At 45.2% G+C, this 27,154-nt stretch overlaps 1 protein-coding gene across 2 annotated transcripts; it reads right to left on the bottom strand.

The window, feature by feature from the left end:
• Positions 1-25,221, bottom strand: ANGEL1 (angel homolog 1). Of its 2 annotated transcripts, none has more exons than XM_060095788.1 (10): positions 25,088-25,221; positions 21,683-22,258; positions 20,310-20,536; positions 19,780-19,849; positions 18,741-19,174; positions 16,316-16,442; positions 15,897-16,007; positions 4,521-4,590; positions 3,832-3,995; positions 1-352 (listed from the first exon to the last, which is right to left on the bottom strand). In XM_060095788.1, the coding sequence occupies exons 1-10, from the start codon at positions 25,149-25,151 to the stop codon at positions 333-335; spliced, it is 1,863 nt and encodes a 620-aa protein (XP_059951771.1). In that variant the 5' UTR covers positions 25,152-25,221; the 3' UTR covers positions 1-332. The 2 variants fall into 2 exon arrangements, with proteins under 2 accessions (XP_059951771.1, XP_059951770.1); XM_060095787.1 differs by lacking the exon at positions 1-352 and adding an exon at positions 824-2,858.
• Positions 25,222-27,154: the final 1,933 nt, after the last annotated feature.

The raw sequence follows: 27,154 nt of genomic DNA, 5'->3' as shown, positions 1-27,154 counted from the left end.
ATATGTGCAACATAGGGAGGGGTTAACTTACCCCCAGTCACCAAGTGACCAGGCCAAGATGACAAGTGGTGTTCCTAATCCCTGGCTAAATCCCAACCCAGCTGGTTCAACTGGTACCCAGGTAGCTTTAAATAACCCAGATTCTCAGGTACTGATTCAGAGGTGTGGGGTCTGGGATTCTGTTCAGGTAAGGCAGAAAACCACACCTGTCTCAGGGCTTCTTCCCACGGGCACGGGCTGGTGGACCTGCTGCACAGGAAGGCCGGAGGAAGACGAAGTCCCAGCACAGTGAGGCCCGGGAAAGATGAGAAACCTTGCCAGCAACAGGTGGCTCACAGCTCAGCCCTGGCTCCTGAACACAGAAGAGATGATCAAAAATAGAAGCACGGCAAGAGGCATCTGCCACATGCATCATGCCTCATGCAGCTGCTATAGCTTTGACCAGGAAAACACTTCTCATCCTGCTTTCGCGACAGATCCTCCTCTTCTTGGACTAGGCGGAGGTACGGGAGGTACAGGGGCAGCAGATGGAATAAGAATGAGAGCAGCTGAAAGCAGTATTCTCCTCTAGCTTGGCGAGGACGGACAAGAGAGCTGCACCCCACGAAAGTCCGGGCAGGAGGCTGCACCCAAGCCGTTCCTCCCAGGCCTCAGAGTAGTGGGCATCTGCTCAGTTACCAGAGGGAGATGATAACGCTTTTCTCTGGTCTAGATCTCAGGTTTGAGGCCCCACCCCAGGATCAGTCTCTTCCTCTCTGCCCACCTCATTCCCCAGGCCTTCCCTCCCCCATGCCTTTCAGGATCCTAATAAAATAACCACCAGTAGGGGGGAAGGGTAAACCTTTATTTGGAAAAGAGAGTTAAAATGACCCTTTAAAACCCCCTTTCATTTCCAAAACAGAAACAAATAAGAAAACAAGGAAAAGATCATCTATCAAGCTCCTGCCCTCTGCCATCTTTAGCCATTTTTAAACTACATTTCCTGGCAGAAAAAAACAGTGATGGGCCCTAGTCCTACAAACCAATAGGGCACTGTCTTGAGACCATCTCAGGAGATGCCCAGGGAGAGACAGAGTGGATGGTGGAGTGTGGACAGATAGGCCTGGGGCTCAGACAGGCACATGCCCAGTACCCAGGAAATAATGTTTAAAAATATACATGAATAGATAAATTCCCCAGAACCCAGGCATGGAAAGCTTATAACCATGAACGCAGCAGCAGAATTATTCAAGCTGGGTCTTTGGCTCTCAAAAAAAAAAAAAAAAAAGGAGAAAGCATTAACCTCTAGCTAACTGTCCCGAACTCCAGCCTCTCAGCTATATCCTCCAGTCCCATTCTGGAGGCCAAGTGGGCCAACAGCAAGTCAAGTCTGCAGGGCCAGCAGCTACACCCAGCAATGCAGGATTCAGGCATGCAGGTGACTCATGTGGGCAAGGGAGCACCCCCTGAAGGGGTCAGGGTGCCCCTGCACCAGGAGAGGGAAAGCAGAGGCCATGGGCCACCACCTCCAGTTCTTGGGCCAGTTTTGCCCAGGGCCACCTTTCTGCTGAGAAGTTCTGGCCTGAGCTAAATACCAGGCTTTTCTAGGGGAAAAAAGGAAGGGGATGGGGGAGGCAGCAAAGAGTAAAAAGCAGTGGGAGGAGAGGAACAGAGAACTGCAGCTTAGCTGTGCAGAGGGAAGGGGACAAGTCCCTGAGGTCTTGCGTCCCAGCTGGGGCAGCTGCAGAACCTGCCGGCGCTCTCCCCCTGGGACTCGCACCCTCGCCGCAGTCCTCCAGTGAGATAGGAGTCTCCTGACAGTTCTTCTTCCTCATGCTTAAAGAGTTTGGCACCTCAATCCACTAACCCTGCCCACTGACCCCGCACAGGGGTTCAAACTTCGGCCTCCCACAGGGCAGCCTGGGGAAAGGGATGAGCCCTAGAGGAAACATGCCAGGCCTGTGGGGAGCTCTGGGTCGAGGGCATCCCTGAATCCGCTGTTCCAGCTCGTAGGGCCCACTTGTTACCAGAGCCCGGACAATGAGGGTGCCCTGGTTGGCAGAATGGACACCTAACGAAACACAGATGATAAAAGGAGACGGGCCCATGCTCCTGCCGCTGGCAGCCAGGTGCCCATGTGCCTGGCAGCACAGAGCTACCCGGTCACGCCCTCCACCTGCCCCTAGGCTGACAGCCCCAGTGTGGAAAGTGGGCTAGTCAGAGACAGGCATGGCTACACAGAGCAGTCCCACCCCGAGAGGATGCACACACAACACACATCTCACGTGTGTGTGTCTGGCAAGAGGGCTGGGCCCAGGGGTCTCAGGCAGGGAGAAGGTCAGGTCAGAAGGCACCCCACCATGAAACGGCCTGAAAACAAATAACCAATGAGATCAATAGCTCCCGCAACCCTGGTAATTAAAATCAAGGGAGAGCACTGGATACATGGAAGGAAGGGGGAACCCCCCCTTCTGCCTCTCCCAGGGCCACCCAGTATGTGGCACAGGTTTAGGAAGAGGCTGGGGCGGGGCAGGGACCACAGGCAAGAGAATGTGGACAGGCCTGGAGGAAAGGTAGCCATGGGAGAAAGGGAACGGGGAGGGCAGGGGAGGGGACGTAAGTTTCTTGGATCTAAGTTTCCAGAAGCATGGGATATTTCCACAGTCTCTGATCCAGGTGGCTCTTCTGGAAGAGAAGTTCTCTTCCCCTGGGAGACCGTCATAGGGCAGTGACTTCCATCTCAAAGCTGGCCAGTAGGCAGAGGTGGTCTGAAGAGCAGAAGGGGTTGGGTAAGCCATTGGCAGCCCAGAGAATCTCTTCAGAGAGGAGGGAGAGCCGGCCCAGGAGCTTGAGAGTTCCATCCCGACAAAGCCTGCGATCTGGAGCACAAAGCAGAGGCCGGTGGGTAAGGCAGCCGCAGCCACACTGCACGGGGTGGGGGGGCCCGTGGGAGCTACACCTTAGCAGCCTGCGTCTCCTCGACGGCCCTATCCTCCCTCACCTCCTGCCGCCTCTGGAGGAGGCCTCATTTTCTCAGATATGCCATGATATGTCAATGAACGAAGCCGGGTGGCTTCGGTGGGACTGCGGCAAACTAGAGTGCACGTCCAAGCCCAGCATTACAAGATCTTCTGATTTTCCAAGAGAAGCTGAAGTCCAGATTTGCTATATAAAATTTGATTTCTCAACAGAAAATCTAAACATTTTAAAAGACATGCTTTAAACAAAACAGGCATGGGGCTGATAGACTGCTATACTGTGACTATTGTGAGGGGTGAGAAGACAGGAAATGGGGTTTCTAACCTAACCAAGTCCCTTACTAACCAGCTGCCACTGAACAAATCCAATAGAGCACCTCCTGGTGCTCTATTTTCATCTTTAAAATGGAGGGACGGGGCTTCCCTGGTGGCACAGTGGTTGAGAGTCTGCCTGCCGATGCAGGGGACACGGGTTCATGCCCCGGTCCGGGAAGACCCCACATGCCACGGAGCGGCTGGGCCTGTGAGCCATGGCTGCTGAGCCTGCGCGTCCGGAGCCTGTGCTCCACAACGGGAGAGGCCACAACAGTGAGAGGCCCGCGTACTGCAAAAAAAAAACAAAAAAAACAAAAAAAACGGAGGGACAGCTTGTTCTGCCCACATCTCTCTAATGCTATAAGGATAAAAAGAGAAGGCGGGCAAATGGCCTAAGGGAAGTATGATGAGGATGACCAGTGTCAGGTAGGTATGAGATCTGTTCCTTTGCTGGTCAGGTCCCAGCAGCCCAAGCCATGTGATCAAATGCCTGACCTACCATCAGTTCCCAGGGACTCTTGGGGGTGGCTTCTAGGAATCCAGGATCCACCAAGCTTACCAGTTCTGTTCCCATTCTCGCAGGACTCAGCTGAGAAGAAGATGTAATCTACTGTCATTCCAAGACCCAAGGGCATTGTGGTGACCTCTGGGCGGCCATGCTGGGGCAGGAAATGAGTATATACCGAGGTCAGGTGGAGGCAGTGCTGGATGGTGCCTACAGTCCTTTGGGGATGGAGGGGAAGATGTCAGTCAACAAACATTACTGAACTTTTCCCAAGGTCACTTCTCTGTGGGTTTTATCAAGTTTTTTAAGGGATGATCCCAAATAACTCAACCTCAGCAAATGCCTTCCCATGCTAATTAAGAGGCTGAGAGTCTTAGCTAAAATTAGCCTAGAAACAGACACATTTATATACAGTCCTGCTGACATTTCTCACCCCCCACTCTCCTCTTGCTACCTGGTGAAGTATACCTAATGTACCCTTGTCCATGGGTCAGCAAGCTCTTCTGTGAGGCCTTACTCCCAAAGGAAAAGGGCAGGGGCTTTTCATCTGCAAGAACCTAGGTGGGTCACCTCTGGCCTCTGCACACCAGTTTGTTCCTCCATAAACTTAGCACACACAAGGGGAAGAGAGAGCTCAGCAAAATGTGTTCCCCCAAATCAGCCCCAGGAAAGCCAACAGGAATCTCTCGAATACACCTCGATGGGGCTGGAATGCAAGCAGAAGGGAACTGGAAGAAGATTACCTGGGGAAGTCAGGCTCAGGCTCAGATATGTCTTCCTCAATGACAGACTCGGCCCAGCCAGGAGGTCGCTCTGTAGAAGACCAGAGAGAAAGGGTTTTATCACAGACAGTGAAGCAGGGTTAGAACCTTGCACCCTGAAATCCCACTCAAATCCTTGACTAGATTGTTCCAGAAGGGAAAAGGGAAAGAGAAAAGGTGAGGAGAGGAAGAAAACAATGGACCAAAGTCAAGAACCTCAGGAAGCAGACAGACAGAGGTCTCTAACACAGACATCTCTTCCCTGGCTCAGCAACTTTTTAAAAAATTTAAATTCATTCTTTAGAATAGGTAATACAGTCACATGGTACAAAAATCAAAATGTAGAGAAAAATATCAGTGAAAAGGCTCCCTCCCACTCTGGGACCTTGCCACTCAATTCCTCTCTCCAGAGGCAACCAATGTTAACAAATTCCTGGTGTATTCCTCCAGAGATTTTCTATCACCCACCATCCATTGTGTGCATATATGTATCTGTGTATGTATGTGTATACATATGTATGCACACATACGTGTCCATACTTATACACACCTATACATGTACACACACATACACGAAGAAAAAAGACACACATTACCAATATCAGGAGAGAAAGAGGGAATATTATTACAGATCTTACTGACATTCATAGGTATTATGAACTGAATGTTTGTCTCTCCCCAAAATTATGTTGAAATCTTAACCCCCAGTGTGATGGCATTAGGAGGTGGGGCCTTTAGGAGGTAATTTGGCCTTGAGGGTGAAGCCCTCATGAACAGGATTAATGCCCTTATAAAAGGGATCCCAGAGAGCTGTCCTTTCTGCCATGTATGGATGCAACAGTAAGTTGGCAATCAGCAACCCAGAGGAGGGTCCTCACCGAAACTGGACCATGCTGGCACCCTGACCTCGAACTTCCAGCCTCCAGAACTGTGAGAAATAAATTTCTGTTGTTTATAAACTACTCAGGCTGTGGTGTTTTGTTATAACAACCCAAACTAAGAAAAAGGATAACAAGGATCAACAAAATTGACAAACCCTTAGCTAGACTGACCAAGAAAAAAAGAGAAAGCTCAAATTGCTAAAACCAGGAATGAAAGAGGGGGCCATCACCACCAACCTTAAGAAATAAAAAAATTATAGGAATACAATAAACAATTGTATACCAACAAATTAGATGACTTAGGTAAAATGGACAAATTCCTAAAAAGACAAAAACTACACAAACTGACTCAAAAAAAAGAAAATCTGAATAGTTCTATAACAATTAAAGAGACTGAATTAGCAATTTAAAAATTCTCACAAAGAAAAGCCCAGGCTCACATAGCTTTACTAGTGAATTCTGCTAAACATTAAAAAAAAAAAGTAATATGAATCCTTCACAAATACTTCCAAAATATAAAAGAGGGGACACTTCCCAACTCATGCTACGAGGTATTACTCTGATATCAAAAGTAAACAAAAACATTACAAAGAATGAAAACTACAGACTAATATCACCTATGAATGTAGATGCAAAATGCCTCAACAATTACAGTTCTGTGATTTATAAAAAATGTATATTTGGTCATTCAGATGACCAAATATATATATCTCATATATAGTCAGTCTTGATATACAGTCTTAGTCCACAGTTGCTGGTTCAAAGCTCTCCAAACCCTTAGAATTTCCTGAGTGTTGAGAGTGAGCAAGGTGCCTTTTGTTATGTTCATGAGGCAATTTTGGAAAATACCTAAGGTTGGGGGCTGGTTGCCAATGGAATCAACCATGTGATGAGAGGAACTTGCAGTCCCACCCTATGACCTCTGGGGAGCAGAGAGAGGTTGGAGGTGGAATCAGTCACCAATGACTAAGGATTTAATAAATCATGCCCATGTAATGAAGCCTTCATAAAACCCAAAAAGGACAGGGTTTGGAAAGCTTCCAGGTTGGTGAACTTATGGAGATTCGAGGGAGAATGGTGCACCCAGAGAGGGCATGGAAGCTCCACATCCCTTCCTACATACCTTGCCCTATGCATCTCTTCTGTACAGCTGTTCCTGAGTTACACCCTTTTATAATAAACCAATGACCTAGCAAGTGAAATGTTTCTCTAAGTTCTGTGAACCACTCTAGCAAATTAATCTAACCCAAGGAAGGAGGGGATAGTGGGAACCTCTGATTTATAGCCAGTAGGTCAGAAGAAGCACAGGGAACAACCTGGTCTTTTGACAGGCACCTGAAGTGTTGGAGGGGTGGGTCTTGTAGAACTGAGCCCTTAACCTGTGGAATCTGATGCTATCGCTGGGGAGACAGTGTCAGAATTGAGTTGAATTGTTTGTTGGCATTGGGGGAAACTCCTCCTCCCCCATGTTGGAAAACGAGTCTCAGAACAATATACTGGCAAACTAAATCCAGCAAAATAGAAAAATGACTATATACTATGACCAAATACGATTTATCCTAAAAATGTAAGGTTGGTTTAACATCTGAAAATCAATTAATATAATACATCATATTAATAGAATACTGAAGAACAAAAACCACATGATTATCTGAATAGTCACAGAAAAAATTTCTGACAAAATCCACTCCTTTATGACAAAAAACAAACCCACAACACTTAAAAAACAAGGAATAAAAGAGAACTTCCTCAATCTGGTGAAGGGAATCCACAAAACACAAACAAACAAAAAACAAACAAAAAAATCTCATGGCTAACATCATACTCAATGCTAAAAGACTGAAAACTTTACCCCTAAGATCAGGAATAAGACAAGAATATTTGCTGTCACCACTCAACACTGTAATGAGAGTTCTAGCCAGGACAATTATGGAAGAAATAAAACGCATCCAAATTGGAATGGAAAAAAGTAATACTATTTCTATTCGCAAGATGACATGATCTTATATATAGAAAATCCTAAGAAATGTACTAAAAAACTACTAGAACTAATAAATGAGTTTGAGGGACTTCCCTGGTGGTGCAGTGGTTAAGAATCTGCCTGCCAATGCAGGGGACGTGGGTTCGAGCCCTGGTCGGGGAAGATCCCACATGCTGCGGAGCAACTAAGCCCGTGCGCCACAGCTACTGAGCCTGCGCTCTACAGCCCGAGAGCTGCAACTACTAAGCCCACGTGCTGCAACTACTGAGCCCACGTGCCACAACTACTGAGCCCGCGAGCCACAACTACTGAAGCCCGTGCGCCTAGAGTCCCTGCTCCACAACAAGAGAAGCCACCGCAATGAGAAGCCCGTGCACCGCAACGAAGAGTAATCCCCACTCATCGCAACTAGAGAAAGCCCACACACAGCAATGGAGACCCAACGCAGCCATAAATAAATAAATAAATAAATAAATAAATTTATATAAAAAAATTGAGTTTGAAAGATTGCAAGATACAAGACTGATATACAAAAACTGCATCTCTATACACTAGCAATGAATAATCCAAAAATGAAATTCAGAAAATATTTCCATTTATAAAAGTAACAAAAGGAATTTTAAATAGTTACAAATAAATTTAACAAAAGAAGTATAAGACACACTGAAAGCTATAAAACATGGAAAGAAATTAAAGATCTAAATAAATGGGAAAACTTCCATGTTCACTGATCATAAGCTAATACTGTTAAAATGGCAACATTTCCCAAACTGATCTACAGATCTGTAAATCCCTACCAAAATCCCAACTAACTTTTTTGCACAAATTGACATGGTGATCCTAAAATCCACATAGAAATGTATAAGAGACCCAGAATAGCCAAAATAATCTTGAAAAACAACAATGAAGTTACAAGATTTACACTTCTCTATTTCAAACTTATACAAAGCTAAAATAATCAAGGCAGAGTGGTACTGGCATAAGGATAGGCATATAGATGAATGGAATAGAACTGAGAGTCCAGAAACCCATACGTCCACTGTTGATATTTTACAAGGGGAGGGATAAAGGGAAAATAACTGCTAATGAATATGGGATTCCTTTTGGGGGTGATGAAAATGTTGTAAAATTAGATTGTGATGATGGTTCCGCAACTCTGAATATACTAAAAGCCACTGATTTGTACACTTTAAATGGGTGAATTTTATGGTATGTGAATTCCACCTCAATAAAGTTATTTCTTAAAAAAGGTAAGAGAATGTTATGGACAACTTCATGCCAATAAATTTGTTAATTTATATGAAATGAAATATTCCTACATTTTCCCTGTTAAATTGTTTTCTCTTTTTGTTGCTATTATAAATAGGGTCTTCTTAAAATTACATCTTTTAACAAATATATCATTATTTTATTATATGAATACTATTGATTTCTGCATATTAATAGTCTACCCAGATACTTTCCAGAATTAACGCTAATAATAGCTGTTAGTTGACTCTCTTGGATAACCAGCTATATAACCATATTAACAGCTAGTAATAGTTTACCCCCTCCTTTCCATTGTTTACTTCTATTTTCTTGTCTATATTTCTATGTTCTATTTCTAAATCTGTGGCTGGTGTCTCTCACAGTTGAATGACAGTAGTCATCCCTATCTTGTTCCCAACTTTGACAGGAATGCCACTAGATTGTCTTCTTTAAGCAAGATGCTCATTTTTGGATTGAGATAAATGCTTTTGTTTTTTTTTTTCTTTTTCAGGCACCTGGTGGCTCCACGCCCCTTCCTCCATGGTGCACCAAAGCACTGACTGACCAAGATAAATGTATTTTAAGGGTATAAGGGATTATCTATTTTTTCCTTAAGAAGGTTCTTTTTAAAAGAATCTGGAATAGATGTTGAATTTTAACAAATGTCTCTGACATCTACAGGATGACATGCATTTCTGTATTTTAATAGATTTCATATATTTATTAGCATGATAAATACATTAATAGATTTCCCAATATTGAACTACCTTCATATTTCTGATAAACTCCATTTGGCCATAGTATATTGCTCTTTCAGTGTGATGTTAGATTCTGTTTCCTGATCGTCTATGTACATTTTTTGCATCAATATTCATAAGTGGAGAATATTAAGGTCTGTAGTTTTCTTTTCCTGTGTAACTGTTGTCAGGTGGTGGTGTCAAATACTTCTTCTGTAAAAATAACTTGGCCCCCTTCTGCTGTGCTCTTTAACAATTTAAACAGTAATGGAATTACAAGTTCTTTAAAGGTTTGATGATGTTCTCCTATCAACATGAACATGGTGTTTTTGTGGGACTGTATCTCAGAACTTTCGCTACTTTTTCACCCTGTGGTAATCTATTTATGTTATGTCTCTCTTTCACAATCAGTTTTAGTAAATTACATTTTCTAAAATTAACATAGGCCATCAAAGTTTTCAATTTCTTTTGCACTCGGTTGAGAAAAGGACCCCTTTATAATCCTCTTAATTCTTCTGCATCTGAATACTTTTACCTGCTCCTCCCCTGCCCCCTTAAATAGGTTAGCTAATCTGACAGCTGTTTTTCACTCAAAAAACCAACTGATTTTTAGAGCTTACTAGTCCTACTGTTTTTCTGTTCTCTAAATTATTTTCATTTTCATCTTCTGCTTTCTTTCAGCTTGTTCTCTTTTCTAACTTCGGGGATAATTAATTTACTTACTTTAATCTTTTCTTATCAATATAATTCTCTGATTCAAGATATTCTATATAATTCTATGAATTTTTCACTGAAAGCTATTTTAGCTATATACCACAAATATATGGTATTTTCATTATTGTTATTTTCTACACACTCTGCAGTTTCAGTTTAAATTTCATCTTTGACCCAAAAGTTGTTTGAAATTTTTTAAATGTCCAGATGATAGCATTCTTTTAACTTCTATTTTTAATGCATGTGTGATCACGGAAAGTTGGCTATACTATTTCTACTGTTTGAAATTTACTGATTATTTTTGTGGTAGTCTAATATATGGCCAATTCTCAGGAATTTCCTGTGGATATTTTAAAAGATGTCTTTGCTCTGCTTTTAGTGTTCAGAGTTTGATATGTATCCATCAGATTTACCATACAACATGTTATTTAAGTCTTCTGTATTCTCAGTTATTTTTTATCTACTTGAACTATTGTGAACTGAGAAAGATGAATTAAAACCTTCAACCATTAGTTATTTTCTGACTATTATTCCTTGTTAAATACTGCAGTTTCACTTTGTGATGACTGATGTGATGTTATTTGGAACATAAATGTTCCTAACACTAATATCTTCATTTTGAATCAGAAAAATCACAGTGACCAGCAGGATATTGAAAATGGTTTTCGCTTCAGCAAGAGGCAAGCTAATTTAGGCTTCTGAATCACGTAAGAGGTCAGGAATCAGAGGTACCATTACTCCAGAAAAGAGGTGGGAGGTGAAAATCAAAACTGTCACAATGAACTCACCAGTCAATTAGAACCATCCCTTACAGAGCCATTACGTTTTCATGTCTCATTCCTAAATGTGAATGGACACCTGATGGAATCTTTGGGAACAAACAGTGGGGTAGGAAGAAACTAACTCTTAATTAAAAGAACCTTGGAAGGAACAGATGGAATTTTAAAAATTATCAGCCTCAGTAGTAGAAAGGCAATATTGCATTCATTAAAAAAAAAAAAGGTATAAAAAAGAAGGAGCTTTAAAAAAGAGGTTTGGAAATTAAAAATATAATGGCAGGGCTTCCCTGGTGGCGCAGTGGTTGAGAGTCCGCCTGCCGATGCAGGGGACACGGGTTCATGCCCCAGTCCGGGAAGATCCCACATGCCGCAGAGCGGCTGGGCCCGTGAGCCATGGCCGCTGAGCCTGTGCGTCCGGAGCCTGTGCTCTGCAACGGGAGAGACCACAACAGTGAGAGGCCCGCGTACCGCCAAAAAAAAAAAAAAATATATATATATATAATGGCAGGGCTTCCCTGGTGGCACAGTGGTTGAGAATCTGCCTGCCAATGCAGGGGACACGGGTTTGAGCCCTGGTCTGGGAAGGTCCCACTATGCCACGGAGCAACTAGGCCTGTGAGCCACACTACTGAGCCTGTGCGTCTGGAGCTTGTGCTCCGCAACAAGAGAGGCCGCGACAGTGAGAGATCCACGCACTGTGATAAAGAGTGGCCCCCGCTTGCTGCAACTAGAGAAAGCCCTCGCACAGAAATGAAGACCCAACACAGCCAAAAATAAATAAATAAATATATATATATACATATATATATATATATGAGATATATATATATATATATATATATATATAAAATGGCAGAAATTTAAAATCACTAGAAGGAATGAACAAGCTGAGAGCATCTCACAGATGGTAGATTCTAATATCCAATTAACAGTAATTCCAAAAAGAGAAAGCAGAAGGTAGGAAATTATTGAAGAAATATTACCAGCAAAATTATGTGACTCGAAATAAATTAGTTTCCATTTGAAAGGGCTGTGGAGTATCCAAAACAATGAATGAAACCAACACCCTGAGTAGAGTAAACCATCATGAGATTTCAGAAATCAAGAGATTAGAGATAAGAACCAGAAAGCCTCAGAGAGGCAAAATAGGTGATCTACAAAGAAAGGATCAAGAATCAAAATGGCAGCAGACTTCTCATTAGCACTGCTGGAACCTGCAAGACAATGGACTGATTTCCAAACGAGACATTTACACTTCGCAAATTTTCATATTGGTGTGAGGATAAAAAAAATCAAGTCTTTTTTTAGTACATGAAAAGAAAAACAAAAAAGAAAGAAGACTGCTTCTCTCAACACCAGGTTCTACCCATGCAGCACTATGTACAAGCAGCACTGCTCCAGCAGTTACATGGGACTCGTGGCCTCTGCCTGTCCCACCAGGCCACATGAGCACATGGGCCACAACTGCCTCTACCTGAGCTGCCACATCTTCCTGGACCATTCAGCAATGGCAGCAGCCAAGCAAGTAAGTGCAAGTACTTGGGAAGAGGATAATAAGTTGTGCAGGGATGGGCCAGTGGAGGAGCTGGATTCAGAACTTTCCTGGTTCAAAAACTGATCAGATAGCCTTTCCTCTGTGGCCATCTGGTCGGTTTGTTAATAATAGTTTACGGAAGTCATTTATTAGCAACTGTTTTTTCCTAGAATGCACTTAATTGGGCACATGGTTTATTTTTACATGTTAAAAGACCTGAAGCTCCGGAGATAAATGGAAATGTGCAAGTGCTCATGAAAAAGAAAACAGAGTAACCCCTTTCAGTGTCTTTAAGAACCATACTGGAAAGAATAAACCACTAATAATTAAAAATATTTACAAGAGGGGGACTTAGGGCTTCCCTGGTGGTACAGTGGTTGAGAGTCCGCCTGCCGATGCAGGGGACACGGGTTCGTGCCCCGGTCTGGGAAGATCCCACCGGCCGCGGAGCGGCTGGGCCCGTGAGCCATGGCCGCTGAGCCTGCGCGTCCGGAGCCTGTGCTCTGCAACGGGAGAGGCCACAACAGTGAGAGGCCCGCGTACCGCAAAAAAAAAAAAAAAAAATGAGGGGGACTTAAAATTTAGATTCCCATCTTATGAATTATTCCTTCACAAAGGGAGTTGGGGAGAGTGAGAATCACAATTTTTTTTTTATTATACACCTTGTGTGATGTAGAACTCTCCAGCACAATGCAACGGCAACTTGTTGGAAAGTTAGACCATCACTCCCTGGCACTGTAGCTACTTTGGCAACTCAGATGCTTCCCATTAAAGTCAGTGTCACAGTCAACTTGGCAAGTTTGAATGTCTACAGTTGAGTTGGATGACTCTGGTATTGGACTGGAAATATTATTTGTTAGCACATCTAAACAAACCCTCTAGAAAAAAAGATCACACACTATGATCTCCTTGTACTGCACTTAAGTCTTTCTACTCATGGTCTAAAACTGGTGGTAGGTTTTTAGATCTGGAGTCCTTAAAAGAGATTCATCAGGACCCTATTCGGCCCTGGGTGGGGATACTAAGCAAACGGAAGGGTACGTTCACAGTATGTGGAGGATGGGTGTGTTTACCCAAATTTAATCTCAATTTTGAAAATACTGCTATTATTGGGTACTGTTAGTGAACTGGATATTTTCCCCCATATAATGATTCTACTTACAAACTGATTGTCAGTGTATTTTAAAGGTTCTTATTTTGTTATTAAATTGAAATGTTTATGTTATGTTTCAAGTACAGTACTGAGTTTTTAAAAATAACCTACTCTTAACATGGAATTACCTATGTGGGATCCTACTACTGTTTAACTTTAGGATTTTTTATTCTTAAAACATTGAGCCACTGCTTCCCTGCCTGAGCCCAACTGATCCAAGCACTTATCCCAGTTCCTAGCACACGCCAGTCGCTCTATGCATGGTGGCCACCACTATTATTATTGCTATCACCACAGCTGTAATAATACATTAGCTTTGCAATTAAAAAAAAAAAAGCCATTGAAATGTTCACTGCTCTGTGCAAAATGCCAACTCAAGTTAAATTCCTTCAAGAAAAAAATGAATTCATTGCTTACCACCAGTCCTTTTACTATAGTTTTTTCAGTCATTGCTTGGTTGTCTTAAGTTATTCTTCTAGCAGTTTCTTCATGAAAGGCTTTGGGTTGAGTATAAAATTTTTGACCACACCATCTTTCTTTGAAACCTTGCTCTCCTGTGTTCCAGAGTCGAATGTTAATGTTAAGAAATCTGAAGCTTACCTGATTATTTTTACCTTTAAAAATAGCCCAATATTTTTGGTTCTGCCCAAAGGATTCTTTTATCTTTGACTTTTGTTAACTTCACTAGGATGTCTTACTGTTGACTCTCCTATGTCATTTTTTACTGAGACATGGTATATCCTTCTCAATGTGGAGAGTCAGATCTCTTGATTTTGGGAAAATCTTCCCTGAATCATCCCTTTAAATATTCCCTTTGTGCTATTATACTGGGTTTCTTCTTTGTGAACTCGAACTATGTGTATGTTGAATCTCTTTAACTTCCACTACTGTTACTTTCTTTCTAGTGCTTTTTATCCTTCCTGGCCTCTGCCTCTTGCTTGTTTTCAGCAGTGCCTATTCTCTCTTAGACTGCTTCTAATTTTGTATTCATTATGTGATTCTTAAATTTTTTATTCCACTTCTTTCCTGAGCTCTGCAGTTTACATTTCATCTACTGATGTCTTGCCACGTGCTTGAACTCATTTTATAAAAGCAATTATTTTATTTTTGCACTCTTATGTTATAAAGACAATTGCTTAATTTTTTTATTCATGGGGAAATAATCATAATTTTCATATGTTCCATGGCAACAGTTTTTATCTCCGAAGCATTCTTTATCTGCCTTTTATTTTTCCTGTTCTTCCACCTTTTTTTCTTATAGTATTTTAGTACAGATCTCACGCTGGCTCCTTTTGGGCAGCCCAGCTTGGAATTAGTTGAGGTTTTTATGTACAAGCTATTGGTACAAAGCTTATATAAGCGCAGACCTGGGTACGCATTCCAGGTAACAGGCATTTTTCCTTATGACACAGGGCTGTGTGTGAGTCCTGTTCATCTTTATTTCCCCCTAGCCAAAAGAAATATGCAGTTTAAGTATTACACCTCCCCCCACCACTAAACAGACTGCTTCGTGCAAATTTGGCTTGATTCCTTGCTCAGTCTTTCCTCTACTGCCTCTTTGGACCAAAACAGGTTAAGACAATATCCTTTCACAACCTGTGCATCCTATTCTTGTCGACGAAACAAGGGATTTTGATTTTGTGCCTCAGGATACGCTCCTCACCTTGGAGAAGGGCACCCTGCTGGCTTTTCTGGAGATCCATATGGCCCCACAGACCAGTCTCTCCATACCTGCTCCAGCACCCCTGCATGACCTCCAGTGCTTCTTGCAACCATTCCACCTGTGCTGTGGTTCATGATTTCAAATATCTTCAGGTCTCCTAGCTTTCTCAAAGATGGAGGTTGCATTTCTCTTTTTCATTCTCCTTGTTGCTTTGGAGTGTTTTCAGAGACAAGAAGGGGAGAACATCAAGCATACTCTGTGACTTACAATCTGGAAGTTCTCAGTAGGAGTAACTTGTTATTACAACCAGGAGTACTGTCACCTTATGATTTTCAAAGCCCCATCAAGTGTATTTTCTCTCTTAAACATGCTGTATACATGCTGGTTATTAGCAACTTAATACTAAAAAGCTTGTGGCTTACTCAAGGTCTCAGAGCTAGTTAGAACCCAGGTCTCTTGATTCCTGGTCCATGTTCTCAACACACTGCACACGGCCAGTGAACTCCACTGACCTTCCTCCTAAGCATACTTATTACCAGAAGCTGATCTCTAAGAATTATACCTAGAAAAGACTAAGAAACCACATAACTGACAAATATCAGAGGTGCAGAGGAAAGAAGACCAAGCTTAGTTGGAACAAGTTAGGGAACAAGCTTAGTTCCCATTACCTGGCTTAGTATCTGTCACTCCTTCCATAAGAACCAGTCCTACAGGTCGCTGACAGGCGATGCTGCAGAAGCGGAAACGTAGCAGGAAGTCTCGGCTATACTTACGTCTCTCTGTAAACCAGGAAAAGCCATACAGTGAAAGATAGTAAGAGGAGCCACATGCTGAGACTTCCTTAATACCAAGAAGCTTACAGGTAGGGACACAGAGGAAGTCTGGCTCTGAAGACAAGGAGATTTTCCAATGGCTATGACTTAAAGTTGTCCATTTCATTAGGTGACCATGAGGAGGACAATGAAAAAAACAAAGGAACGTGCTAAGAGAATTGAGGGAATTACACTTTCTCTTGTCACTGAGGTGCCAGCTTTCTCCCAAAATGGGTGTGGAGGGACAACCAACCAAGAATGTGGCATGTGCTCACCTGATCTCTTGGGGTGACAGGAGGTGACATACTGACAGCAATCAGTGATGCCCAGGGAGCTGGGCCATAGTGGGGCCTGCAGCTTCCTCTGATAAAGCTGATGGGAGAAGTCTTCCTGTCCAGATACCTACAAGGAAAGAGCAGATGGGAATAAGGAATCTGAGACGGAAAAAGGAAATAGCCCATGTTTTGGGACATGCAGACAAACATACATACACACACACACACACACACACACAGAGTCACATACTATGTACGTAACACAAGCAAAACACATACGTCTCAGGGGAAAGTTAAAAATAAGGAGCTATTTAAAACCATTATTTTATTTTTTTACTAGAAACACTGAAATGTCCATGAGACAGGAATAAGGGGTTAAGAGAGTGAGGTATGCGAGTCAAAGAGAACAGAACTATATGAACATAGGGTCCCCTAAATTTCAGCTCAGAAAAATCTACACTACTCTGCCCAGGGAATGTCAACTTTCAGGGGCTTTAATCTGCAGTGGGAAAAGGTTTATCCTGATCTTTGGATCTTCTGGATCACCGTCTAGCATCTTAAGCCTATTACTGGGAAACCACGGGGTCAAACCAAATGGGAAATTCACCAAAGCACTTTACCGTATCTACGTCACCATCCTCGGTCAAAGCCCATGAGCAGCCTGGGAACGGACAGAACGTAGTAGGGGGAAACATTCGGCAACATCAGTCATCTGCGTATCTCCAACGTGTGTAGCAAAATCCCCTTTATTTCATTTAACAACAACAAATATTTGAATGCCAACTATGTGCAAAACACTAGCTAAGTGCTGGGGAGAGAGCAGTGATAGACGCAATCTCTCTGCCCCTAAAGGACATACATTTTCAGTATGCCATCAGAAGTAAAACACACCTTCAGTTGAATGGCCATTTACTAACTGTGTGACTTTGGGCAAGTTAGTTAACTCTCTTGGGTTCAATACGCTCTACTATTGAGTGGGATAGTAATACCACATACAATTAAGAATCTGGGTAACCATAACTACCAATTACTGACTGCTTCCTTTGAAGCAGAAACTGGAAAACACTGTGTGCATTATTTTATGTAATCCACCAAAGAAAACCCTCTGAGGTAGGTCCCATCATATCCCCAGTGTATGACGAGGCAAATGGGGCTTACGGAAGTGAAGTAACTTGCCCAAGGCGGCAGAGCGGGGATCTGAACACAGGACTGTCTGGCTTCAAAAGGAGAGCTCTTAATCACCGTGCTTAACAGCAGCTGTCACATGGTAGGCACTGAGTAAATTCTTCTTCCCATTCCCTGAGCCCCTTGACTATAGCAGCTTCCTGGCAGGATAATGCCTTTCTCTGCGCACGTGGCAACCAGGACATCGCTGGCACTTGAGGAACCTCGTTAAAATAAAAGCCCAAAGTGCTCCACGATAATTCAGTCATTTTATGTCTTTTCTCCCCTGTGCCTTGCCAAAAGTTAAGCAACAAGTTGGATCAGCAGGGGCAAAAGAGAGGAACAAGGAGATTAAGTGACATGTAAAGAAATCAGCACAAGCTGAATGCTCCTCGGTAGGGCTAAATAAACTACAATAAAACTATAAGATACCTAGGTTATAAACATTCAGCAGTTAAAAGGAATGAGATAGATACATATGTACATTGTTGAGTGAAGAAGCTACAAAATGAAATATACATAAGCTATCACATTTATAAATACACACAGTACATTATATACCAGCTGTTAGAAGCAATCACAGCATAGTATTGGAGGGCAAGAGCTCTGGGGCCAGGCTACCTGGTTACAAATCCTGGCTCCACCACTCACTACCTGCAAAAACTAGAGTAAGCAAATTACCTAACTTCTCTACACCTTAGCTTTTTCATTTATAAAATGGAAGCAATGATAGAAATTGTGAAAATTAATGAGTTAATACATGTAAAGTGCTTAAAATAGCACCTGGCACACAGTAAGTGCTTAATAAATGTAGATTATGATTACATCATCACAACAGCTTAGATACTACTGCAAATGCATAGAAAGTGACCTGGAAGAACACCACCAAACTTTGAACAGTTATTACTTGACTCTAAGTGGAGACGTGGGAAATGTAGGTAATAAAGGGGACTTTGGTCTTATTTTAAAATGTCTGAATCCTTAAAGGGATGTACTTGTGTACTTACATGCACTTACATATATACTTATGTACCTGTAAACTAAACATAAATTAATGACAAAAACTGAAAGGATTCCAATATACCAAAGGCACTCACGAGCTCCTAACTTCCAGGCTTGGGTACCAGATATCAATAGAACAAGAAAAAGCCAGAGGAAGCCAGAACAGGTGTAACTGAAGTCCCTGCCACAGAAGCAACACCAGGTGCCAACACCAAAATCTCTCCCTAAGCCAACCCCGCAGTGGCCTCTCCCATTTCACCTTCCAGGCCGGCATCCCACGGTAGTGGAGTTCTCCATCCCTGATGAAGTTGTAAAGAGGTGAACCAGGGACAGAATTCAGGTCCCCACACAAGATGATGGGGCAGTGGCTGCCATCTGACAACCTGGCCACCTTGTCCACTTCAGCCAAGAAAATGGCCATCTGGGCTAGCTTGACATCGCCCCGACGTGGGTTGTACAGGATGTGAGTATTTGCCACACATAACGGGGCCACTGAGACTTGCCCCAGGCCTTCTGGGACTAGTGGCTGCAGCAGCAACACGAAGCCCACGTTGTCCCGATTGAGGAGCTCCAAGCCAGGCCGGAAGTACTCCACAGGGCTGGCGCAGAGCAGACGGAATCGCGTGGGCTTGTAGCAGACAGCACAGCCATCTGTCTTATGCCCGGTCCTCCTCTTGTAGAAACAGGTAAAGCCTGCAACGAACACCCCACCAAGGAGATGGGTCAGAGTCCTTGAAGATGGGTTAGGGTCCCTCTACCCAGTGGCAGTAGCCCAGGCATGTGTGCCTAATGCCTTGCTCCTGCAGTCCAGTAAGGGGAGTCCTTGCCCTTGCCAATTCCTTGGTTCTGCAGAGGCTCCCTTACAGCTGTAACCAGATGACTGAGTGGCTAGAAGGGGAAGGAGGGACAGAAGGGTATGAAGCAATAACCTGACAGGAAAAGCATGGACTCTAGGGCCAGACAAGCCGGAGTCCAGGCTCCACAACCTATGAGTTGTATGTTTATAGCTTTGTGACCTTGAGCTAGTCACACAAATTTTCTGAACCTCAGTTTCCGCACTGTAAAATGGGGATAATAATATCCAGCCTCACAGGGTTGGTTACTTCAAGGATTAAATGGCAATATATGTCAAAATTGCTTTAAAACTTCAGGACTCTCCTTCTCACCCACACAAAGGAGCTAGCTCGCAGATGAGACTGAGGGTTTACTGCGATGAAAGAAAGATACAGTGCTTTCAGGAGAGAGCAGACAGGGCTGTAGGAAGAAAGACTGGCAAACGTGCCAGGGAGCGGCATTACCCATCATTCTCAGAGAGGGCTCCAGCTGCTCCCAGTAATGATCTTCCTGGACTTCCTGGAGACACAAGATCTGGGAAAATGACAAGGACTCCAATCATTCCAGAGTAATGGAGGGCCCTGGAGTACGACTCCCACCCCAGGAGCAGGCACTGAAGCCACATGGGAAGCTGCTGTGGGTCTCAGGCTGGGTCACATTGAAACGTCCCCTGGGTGCTGACTCTTCCCTGACAGCCACTACCAGCAAGAACAGGCCCAGAGTTACGCTGAGATCAGATACATGTGCTGGCTCTTCCTGCTCCTTGAATCCCTCACGTCTCCCTGCCTGCACAAAGGTGCTAGAAAGCGTGCACCACGGACAGTCTTCTCAGCATCTGCCCCAAACTCATTACACCAGGAAGACAAGCACCAGTCCTAGGCAGGAGGCCAATCATATGAACAACTATGGGGTTCAATTCATTTTCTAAGAGCATTGGGAAACAGCCAGGGTCCAGAGCAAATGCAGGATGGCACATCTCCCCATCTTCACTCACATCGGGATCCCAGTGCTGGAATTCCTGCATGAGATTCGCAAAGCGGTAGTTCCAACTGAGGATGTCTGGATGGCAATGCAGGTAGAGCTCTGAGCTTTGCTGCATCAGGTCCTGAGCCAGGATGTTATAGGACATCAGAGTGAACTGGAACTGAGGGCCATCCCCTGCCTCCAGGCCCTGAGCATCTGGCTGAGTGGAGAAATCCTCCCATTCTCGCCACAAGATTTCTGCAAAGGTGTCGGGAAGAAGAGGTCCATGGTAAGTCCATGTTATTCACAGGGCCCACCATCTCCACTCCTGACTCCATGATACTGTGACGAGTTCCTTTTTTCATTTTCCCTGTCATTCATCCCTTTCTGTGGTGATTTGAACAACACTCTAAGGACATTCTCAGACAAGACAATAAGCTCCACAAAGCCAAAGATAATCTTGGCCTGTTCATCACCGTATCCCTAGTACCTAGCATAGCACCTGGCACCTAGTACAAGTTCAATAAATATGGCCGACAATTTCTCACTTCTGGTAAATGCATGGGTCTCTGGAGAATCACTCAGAATGTGCTTAACAGTCATCTGAGATTAAAGACATTTCTAGAGTCATCTCACCCTTGGGTGTTTTCTGACCTCTAACCCTGAAAATGCCTACAGAGCCAGAAACCATAATGTGTCTCCCATGTGCCCTCGAGCAGGGAGCAGCAGAGTGGATTTCAAACCTATGTGAGCCACAGCACTCATTCTCCAAAGTTGAATGGAAGCCCGATATATAACACAGATAAAAATGGAGTTATCTTGGGCTTCCCTGGTGGCGCAGTGGTTGAGAGTCTGCCTGCCGATGCAGGGGACACGGGTTCGTGCCCCGGTCTGGGAAGATCCCACATGCCGCGGAGCGGCTGGGCCCGTGAGCCATGGCCGCTGAGCCTGCGCGTCCGGAGCCTGTGCTCCGCAACGGGAGAGGCCACAACAGTGAGAGGCCCACGTACCACAAAAAAAAAAAAAAAAAAAAAAAAAAAAATGGAGTTATCCTGGTTGAGGCAGAGAGTGGAGCCCTGAGAGCTCTCCACCGCTACCCCAGGTCACCTCCAGAGAACCAATAATGTAGAGAATCAGAACTATGGTCTGCTTTCAGTTCTGCCACTACCTAGCTATGTGACTTTAGGCATGTCCTGCCACCTCTCTGTGCCGTGATCACTTCATCTGAAACGCCACGGGGCTGGATGAAATGCTCTCTAAGGCCCCTCTGGATCTGCCACTGCAGGAGTCTCAGAAAAACAGAAAGCAGCAGCAGAGCTCCACACAAGAGAACTTTAGAAGCGACTGTGTGCACATCCGAGACAACCTGCTGCCCCGGCTCACTCAGCCGGTTGCCAGACTCACCGTGATATGGGATTTCCATTGGGGGAGGCTGCAACTGCCCCAGGCCCTCAAAGGGCCAGATGGGAGCCTCTTCCTGGGGCACAGGCTCCGGTGCTATGCTCCAGGCCACCACTGCGGGGTCCTCTTCCCACTGCTCTGCAGCCAGGGCACCCACTGGGAGGACAGCACAGTCTGCATACTGGGGGCCGGTCTGCACCGGGACTGCTGCCCACGTTGGGCCCTCGACCTCTGGCAGTGGCTCCTCTCCTAGCACCTCAGGGAAAGGCTCCTCCAGGTTCTCTGCTGCCCACAGGTCACTCAGCTGCCTGCTGGACCACTTGTCTTCTGCAGCAGCATCCTGTTCTCCAGGATTATCCATCAGGAGCGCCAGGCTGCTCTGGGCTACTCCCTTATCTATAAGCAGACCCTCGCTCACAGTAGAGAGTGGCTGGCTTGACCCTTCTTCTTGCCACTGCTGCAGCAGGCCCTCACACTCCTCCTGGTCGGGGCCCCGAGGGGCCATGGCAAAGTCGCCGTCTACCCGGGGGGACGAGCTCTTCGCCAGGAGGGCATTTTTTCGACATGTGAAGAAAGCATCTAAGAAGAAAGCCAAAATACCATGTTATGACAGCATTACCCAACCCACGCTCTTCTCCCAACTTCTACTAAGTCCCATACAAGCAAGAATCATATCCACCTTGCTCATCACTGTACCATCACTGGGTCTGCCCATTTTAGTGCCTGGAACATCATCATCACCAGAGCGAAGTGCTTACTATGTGCCAGGCACTGTTCTAAATGCTTTACAAGTAGTAACTAATTCCTATGGTAGGGATCTGATAAATATTCAGTGTGTGAATGAAAGAATGGCTATCCCACATAATCTAGGACAGAGATGGTCACATACAACCACACTCCTTTTATCTGGAGGTTAAGACTCCTATTTACATCAACTCTCTGGTTCTAAGAGCCACATTACACTGGAACCAGCACTTGACCATGAGTTAGAACTGTGGGTCATGGGCTAGCACTGAAATTAACAAAGCTATGTGACCTTGGACAATGCCCCTAGTGAGATGGACTCACTCTTGACTGTAAAATGAGGACAAGGGAAGTTTGAACTAGATAATCCCCAAGAGCTTTTCTAGTTCTATAAATCCACTAATCTATGAATGCATTCTAAAAGAAAAAGGCCTAAAGTAGACAAAAAGGGTGTCTCAAAATCTGTACAATCTCTCTCTTAGCAAAGGCCCTGGGTCCTCTTCTCAAATCTATTTATTCTACTCATAAATCTTCACAAACTTCATTATCCCATCCAAACTTCATCTTTCCCATTCCATAGTACTCTAGCGGCTGTAAATCAGAAGGTGCCAACAACTGACAGCAACAGACAGCTGCCTCCTCTCTGCTAACGGCAGCCACAGTGACAGCCAACAGGAAAAAGCAGGTGGGAAAAACTATAAAATTGGAGCCCCCAAAATCCAAGCACAGTATTTTGGTGCAAACAAAACCTCCCCCCACCAACACACGCTAAGTCACTTATTTATAGCATAGGACAAGTGACATGTATGATGATGACCCTCAATCACCAGAGATTTATTTTATCGGCTCCATTTTTTTTTTAAAGGCAAGAAAAACTTCAAAATGGTTCAAACGTTGAAAGACACTATCTTATTTAGGGTCTATGTGGATTTACATCCCTCAAACCAGTGGTTTTTCAACCAGGGGTGATTTTGCCCTCAGGGAACATTTCTGCATTGTCTGGAGACACAGTGGTTGTCACAACTGTGGGGATGCTACTGGCATCTAGTGGTTATAGGATGAAGATACTGCTGAATATCCTACAGTGCAAGAGACACCTCCACAACGAACTACCCAGGCCCAGACGTCAACAGTACTGAGACTGGGAAACCCTGCTCTAAACCCATGGGCTGAGTTGCTGACCTTAGTCTCAGGAACTTATTAATTCCCTGCCCTTTGAAACATCATCTATGTATATCGGATGGCAGAAGTTCTTTGATTTATATGTGTGAGGTTATTAGTTTTCAAACTCAGCAGGTTTTGGTTGGTGGTGGTGGTTTGTTTTTCAACAGCAGAATTCTTTTATTAAAAGAAAATCTGTAGAAACCAAATGTACAAATACAAATGGGACTACTTTAATAGGTGTGTGCAAGTGAGTGGGGGGAGGTGGCCCTTCCTCTGAGATACCTAAAACTCTGACTACTGGTCTAGAAACCTCTGGACTAGTATATGTCACTAAGGCTGCCATTATGGACACTGGCAGAGCTCCAGAAATGACAGCAACGTGGTTAGAAGAATATGCATTAGTTCTCTGAAAACTTCTGTGGAGTTCCTCATTTCTGAGAAGTATGTACACACAAGACATTCCCGAATTGAGTGCCTACTGCATTCTGGGCAGTATGCTAGCACTAGATACAGTGAGCAAAACAGACATGGCCCTGCCCTCCTGGAGCCCGCATTCTAGTAGCAGATACAAACATACACATACATACATTAAGTGTTTTATATGAAATATATAGGAACAGAAATTACACACACACACACACACACATACTGTGTAAAGTTCCAGAAAGGAAAAGCAAAGAATGCACACAGTTGGACCTCTTATTTCTAAAAGTCTTTCTTGGTCTGTCCTGCCCCCTAAAATGCCAGAGAAAAGTCTGGGGGTTCTGTGGGATCTCCCAGAGGAACTGATGGTCTCATAAGAGCCTCGGGAACGTCAAAGACCAGGAGTGGGGAGCGCAGGCAGATCATGGCAAAGTTAAACAATAACTCTTCTCTAAGTACCCGCTGGGCATTGCCTCCACCCCACTACATCTGTAAACGCACGGGACATTGCTTCAAAGCTGAGGTTTCAATGTGTCTCTGGATTCTGAGCATCCGTTTTTTCAACCAGACTCCGCTGAGAGGCGGCTGGGAAAGGTGAGTGTGGAGTTGACCCAGGGGAAAAACAGGTACGTCTAGGTCTTCAGTCCACGGATCCAACCCCAGGGCCGACTGGCCCCTGTCCACAGAGAATTCGGACATTCGCCTCGGCCCCAAGCGGCCAACCCTCCCCGACCCCCAGGGCAGTGACTCAGCGGGACCCGGAACCTCTCCGCAACCCCGGGGCCAGAGAAGAGCAGCTCTGGCCCCTCCCCCAGCCCCCTCCACGTTAACTGTGGCCCGACACCTCCAGGTCACAGGCGTGAGGAGGGGGCTGCCCACGAGGCTCGCCGGCCAGGCCCGGGCCTCGTTTAGTCCAGGACGGCACGGCGGGGCCGAGGGCGGCCTCCCCACATGTTGGCACTGCCGGGGGAAAGTGGTTGTGAGGCCGTCCGCGACGCACGCCGCCCCAGGCCCCGCGGGGACCCGCCGAGGCAGGCCCGGGCCTGGCACCCGCCCGTCAGGACACGGGGCCGGTACCTGAGAGGGCGCGGAAAACGCGTGCGGCTGGCAGCAGCAGGTAACACAGGCACGACGCGATCATGGCCGGCCGCCTGCGCCCGCTCCCGCGCCCGCTCCAGTGCCCGCCTCCCTTCCTTGCCGCCGCCCGCCGGGTCTCCCTCCGTTCGGCCCCGCCCCCGGCTCGCCCCACCCCCGGCTCCACCCCCGGGACGGCTCACATGGTACCACTGCGCTTCAACAACAACTTTATTGGGAGCGCAGGGCCAAGCAGGCTCCCGCTGGGCGGGGAAGCCAGTTCCCAAGGCAATGGAGCGGAGCGGGCGGGGCCTGGCTCTCAGCTGCGGCAGAAGAGCCGGGATTTGAAATTAAACCCCTCCTGGAGGACCATGGTTGTTTTTTTTGGGGCCGTACGCGGGCCTCTCACTGTTGTGGCCTCTCCTGTTGCGGAGCACAGGCTCCGGACGCGCAGGCTCAGCGGCCATGGCTCACGGGCCCAGCCGCTCCACGGCATGTGGGATCTTCCCGGACCGGGGCACGAACCCGTGTCCCCTGCATCGGCAGGCGGACTGTGAACCACTGCGCCACCAGGTAAGTCCCATAATATTATTTAAAGTCCACAGTTTTATTCCCGCTTCTGCCGCCTCACTACGGCTCCACCTTGGGTCCACCACGTAACTTCTCCGCCCCTCAGTTCCCTCATCTGTAAAATGAGGTGCTGGACCTTGTCTAAGGCTTCACCCAGCTCTGACTTCTATGATCTTGACCGGCTTAGCCCAGACTGGAGAGAGCCAGCTCTTTCCCATTTTTCTCCTTTTCCTAACTCTCTTCCCCAGCTCAGATTTAGGTCAAACATTGAGTCCACACCTTGTTTCAGCACATAAGATTTTATCTCCTTCATCATCCTGTTCCAAATGGGCCCTTTTCCCCCTAATCTGGAAAAAGGGGGTGTCCCATTGATAAGGGGGCCAAAAACGGGAGGGGGTGAACCCTCCACAAGGGCAACAGGGCCAAGTCTGTTTGGTTGGTTGGTTTTCCTTGAGGTATCTCTTCCCTCCAGTGTCTATGACAGTGTCAGGCACATAGTAGGAACCAAATAAACCTTTGTTGACTGAACAAAATATATGTCACTAAAAGAAGGCCAGTTCTTCCATCAACTCTGTGCTACCCAGACCTCTTTAATTCTCTCCTCCCCTTTCCCACTCTCAATCTTCTGCCGCTGTAAAGAAGGAGGGACCACTTAATACTCCCAGTTTCAGTACCCAGTGTATGAGTTGTGTGATTTCCAATTTGTGGCTGGAGCCTCGGTTGTTCGGGGAAGCCCTCTGCGGAGTCACCAGATCCGGGACCAGCTGAGTACATCATAACACTGAAAGGCGGAAGGGAGGAAGAAGGAGAGAGTCAGTACTGTGGCCTTCCCACTCTATCCCCTTAGCTCTAGAGGCAGTGTATGCCTTCAGGCAACAGCGCTCTTGCCCTTGCCAGAGATGAGGCAGAGGTTCCAGGGGCAATCTGAAGGTTGGGAAGCCTCTTAGAAACTAGCACACAAACGTTAACTCTACCTAAGGAGGCTCCAAAGTCAGATCACTTCCTTGATATGGCTTAAATAAACCTTCCTTGTATGCCCTTCCATGTTGTCCCAATAAGTACCCAGAAGTCCAAGTTCCAAATCAGATCCTAAATCAAGGCACGTATCTAGAGACTAGGTTTTGTAAAATGATGGTTCCCTTAACACTTGCAAATATTTTTACTTATTTTTTTAATTAAATTTAATTAATTTTTTTATACAGCAGGTTCTTATTAGTCATCCATTTTATACATATCAGTGTATACATGTCAATCCCAATCGCCCAGTTCATCACACCACCACCACCACCCCCCGCCGCTTTCCCCCCTTGGTGTCCATACGTTTGTCCTCTACATCTGTCTCACTTTCTGCCCTGCAAACTGGTTCATCTGTACCATTTTTCTATGTTCCACATATATGTGTTAATATACAATATTTTTCTCTTTCTGACTTACTTCACTCTGTATGAGAGTCTATAGATCCATCCACGCCTCCACAAATGACCCAATTTTGTTCCTTCT

Source organism: Mesoplodon densirostris, chromosome 4, assembly GCF_025265405.1.
Source record: "Mesoplodon densirostris isolate mMesDen1 chromosome 4, mMesDen1 primary haplotype, whole genome shotgun sequence".
Lineage (NCBI taxonomy): Eukaryota > Metazoa > Chordata > Mammalia > Artiodactyla > Ziphiidae > Mesoplodon > Mesoplodon densirostris.
The sequence above is the reverse complement of the archived record's forward strand: the minus strand, read 5'-3'. Positions and strand labels throughout refer to the sequence as shown.

Coding starts and splice junctions, on each gene's coding strand:
- ANGEL1 (XM_060095787.1), bottom strand. CDS start 25,151: ATGATCGCGTCGTGCCTGTGTTACCTGCTGCTGCCAGCCGCACGCGTT. Junction 19,850..20,309: donor TCCAGCACTGGGATCCCGAT/GTGAGTGAAGAT, acceptor TCATTTTCCCAG/ATCTTGTGTCTCCAGGAAGT. Junction 16,443..18,740: donor GTGGGATGCCGGCCTGGAAG/GTGAAATGGGAG, acceptor CTTTCCTTGTAG/GTATCTGGACAGGAAGACTT.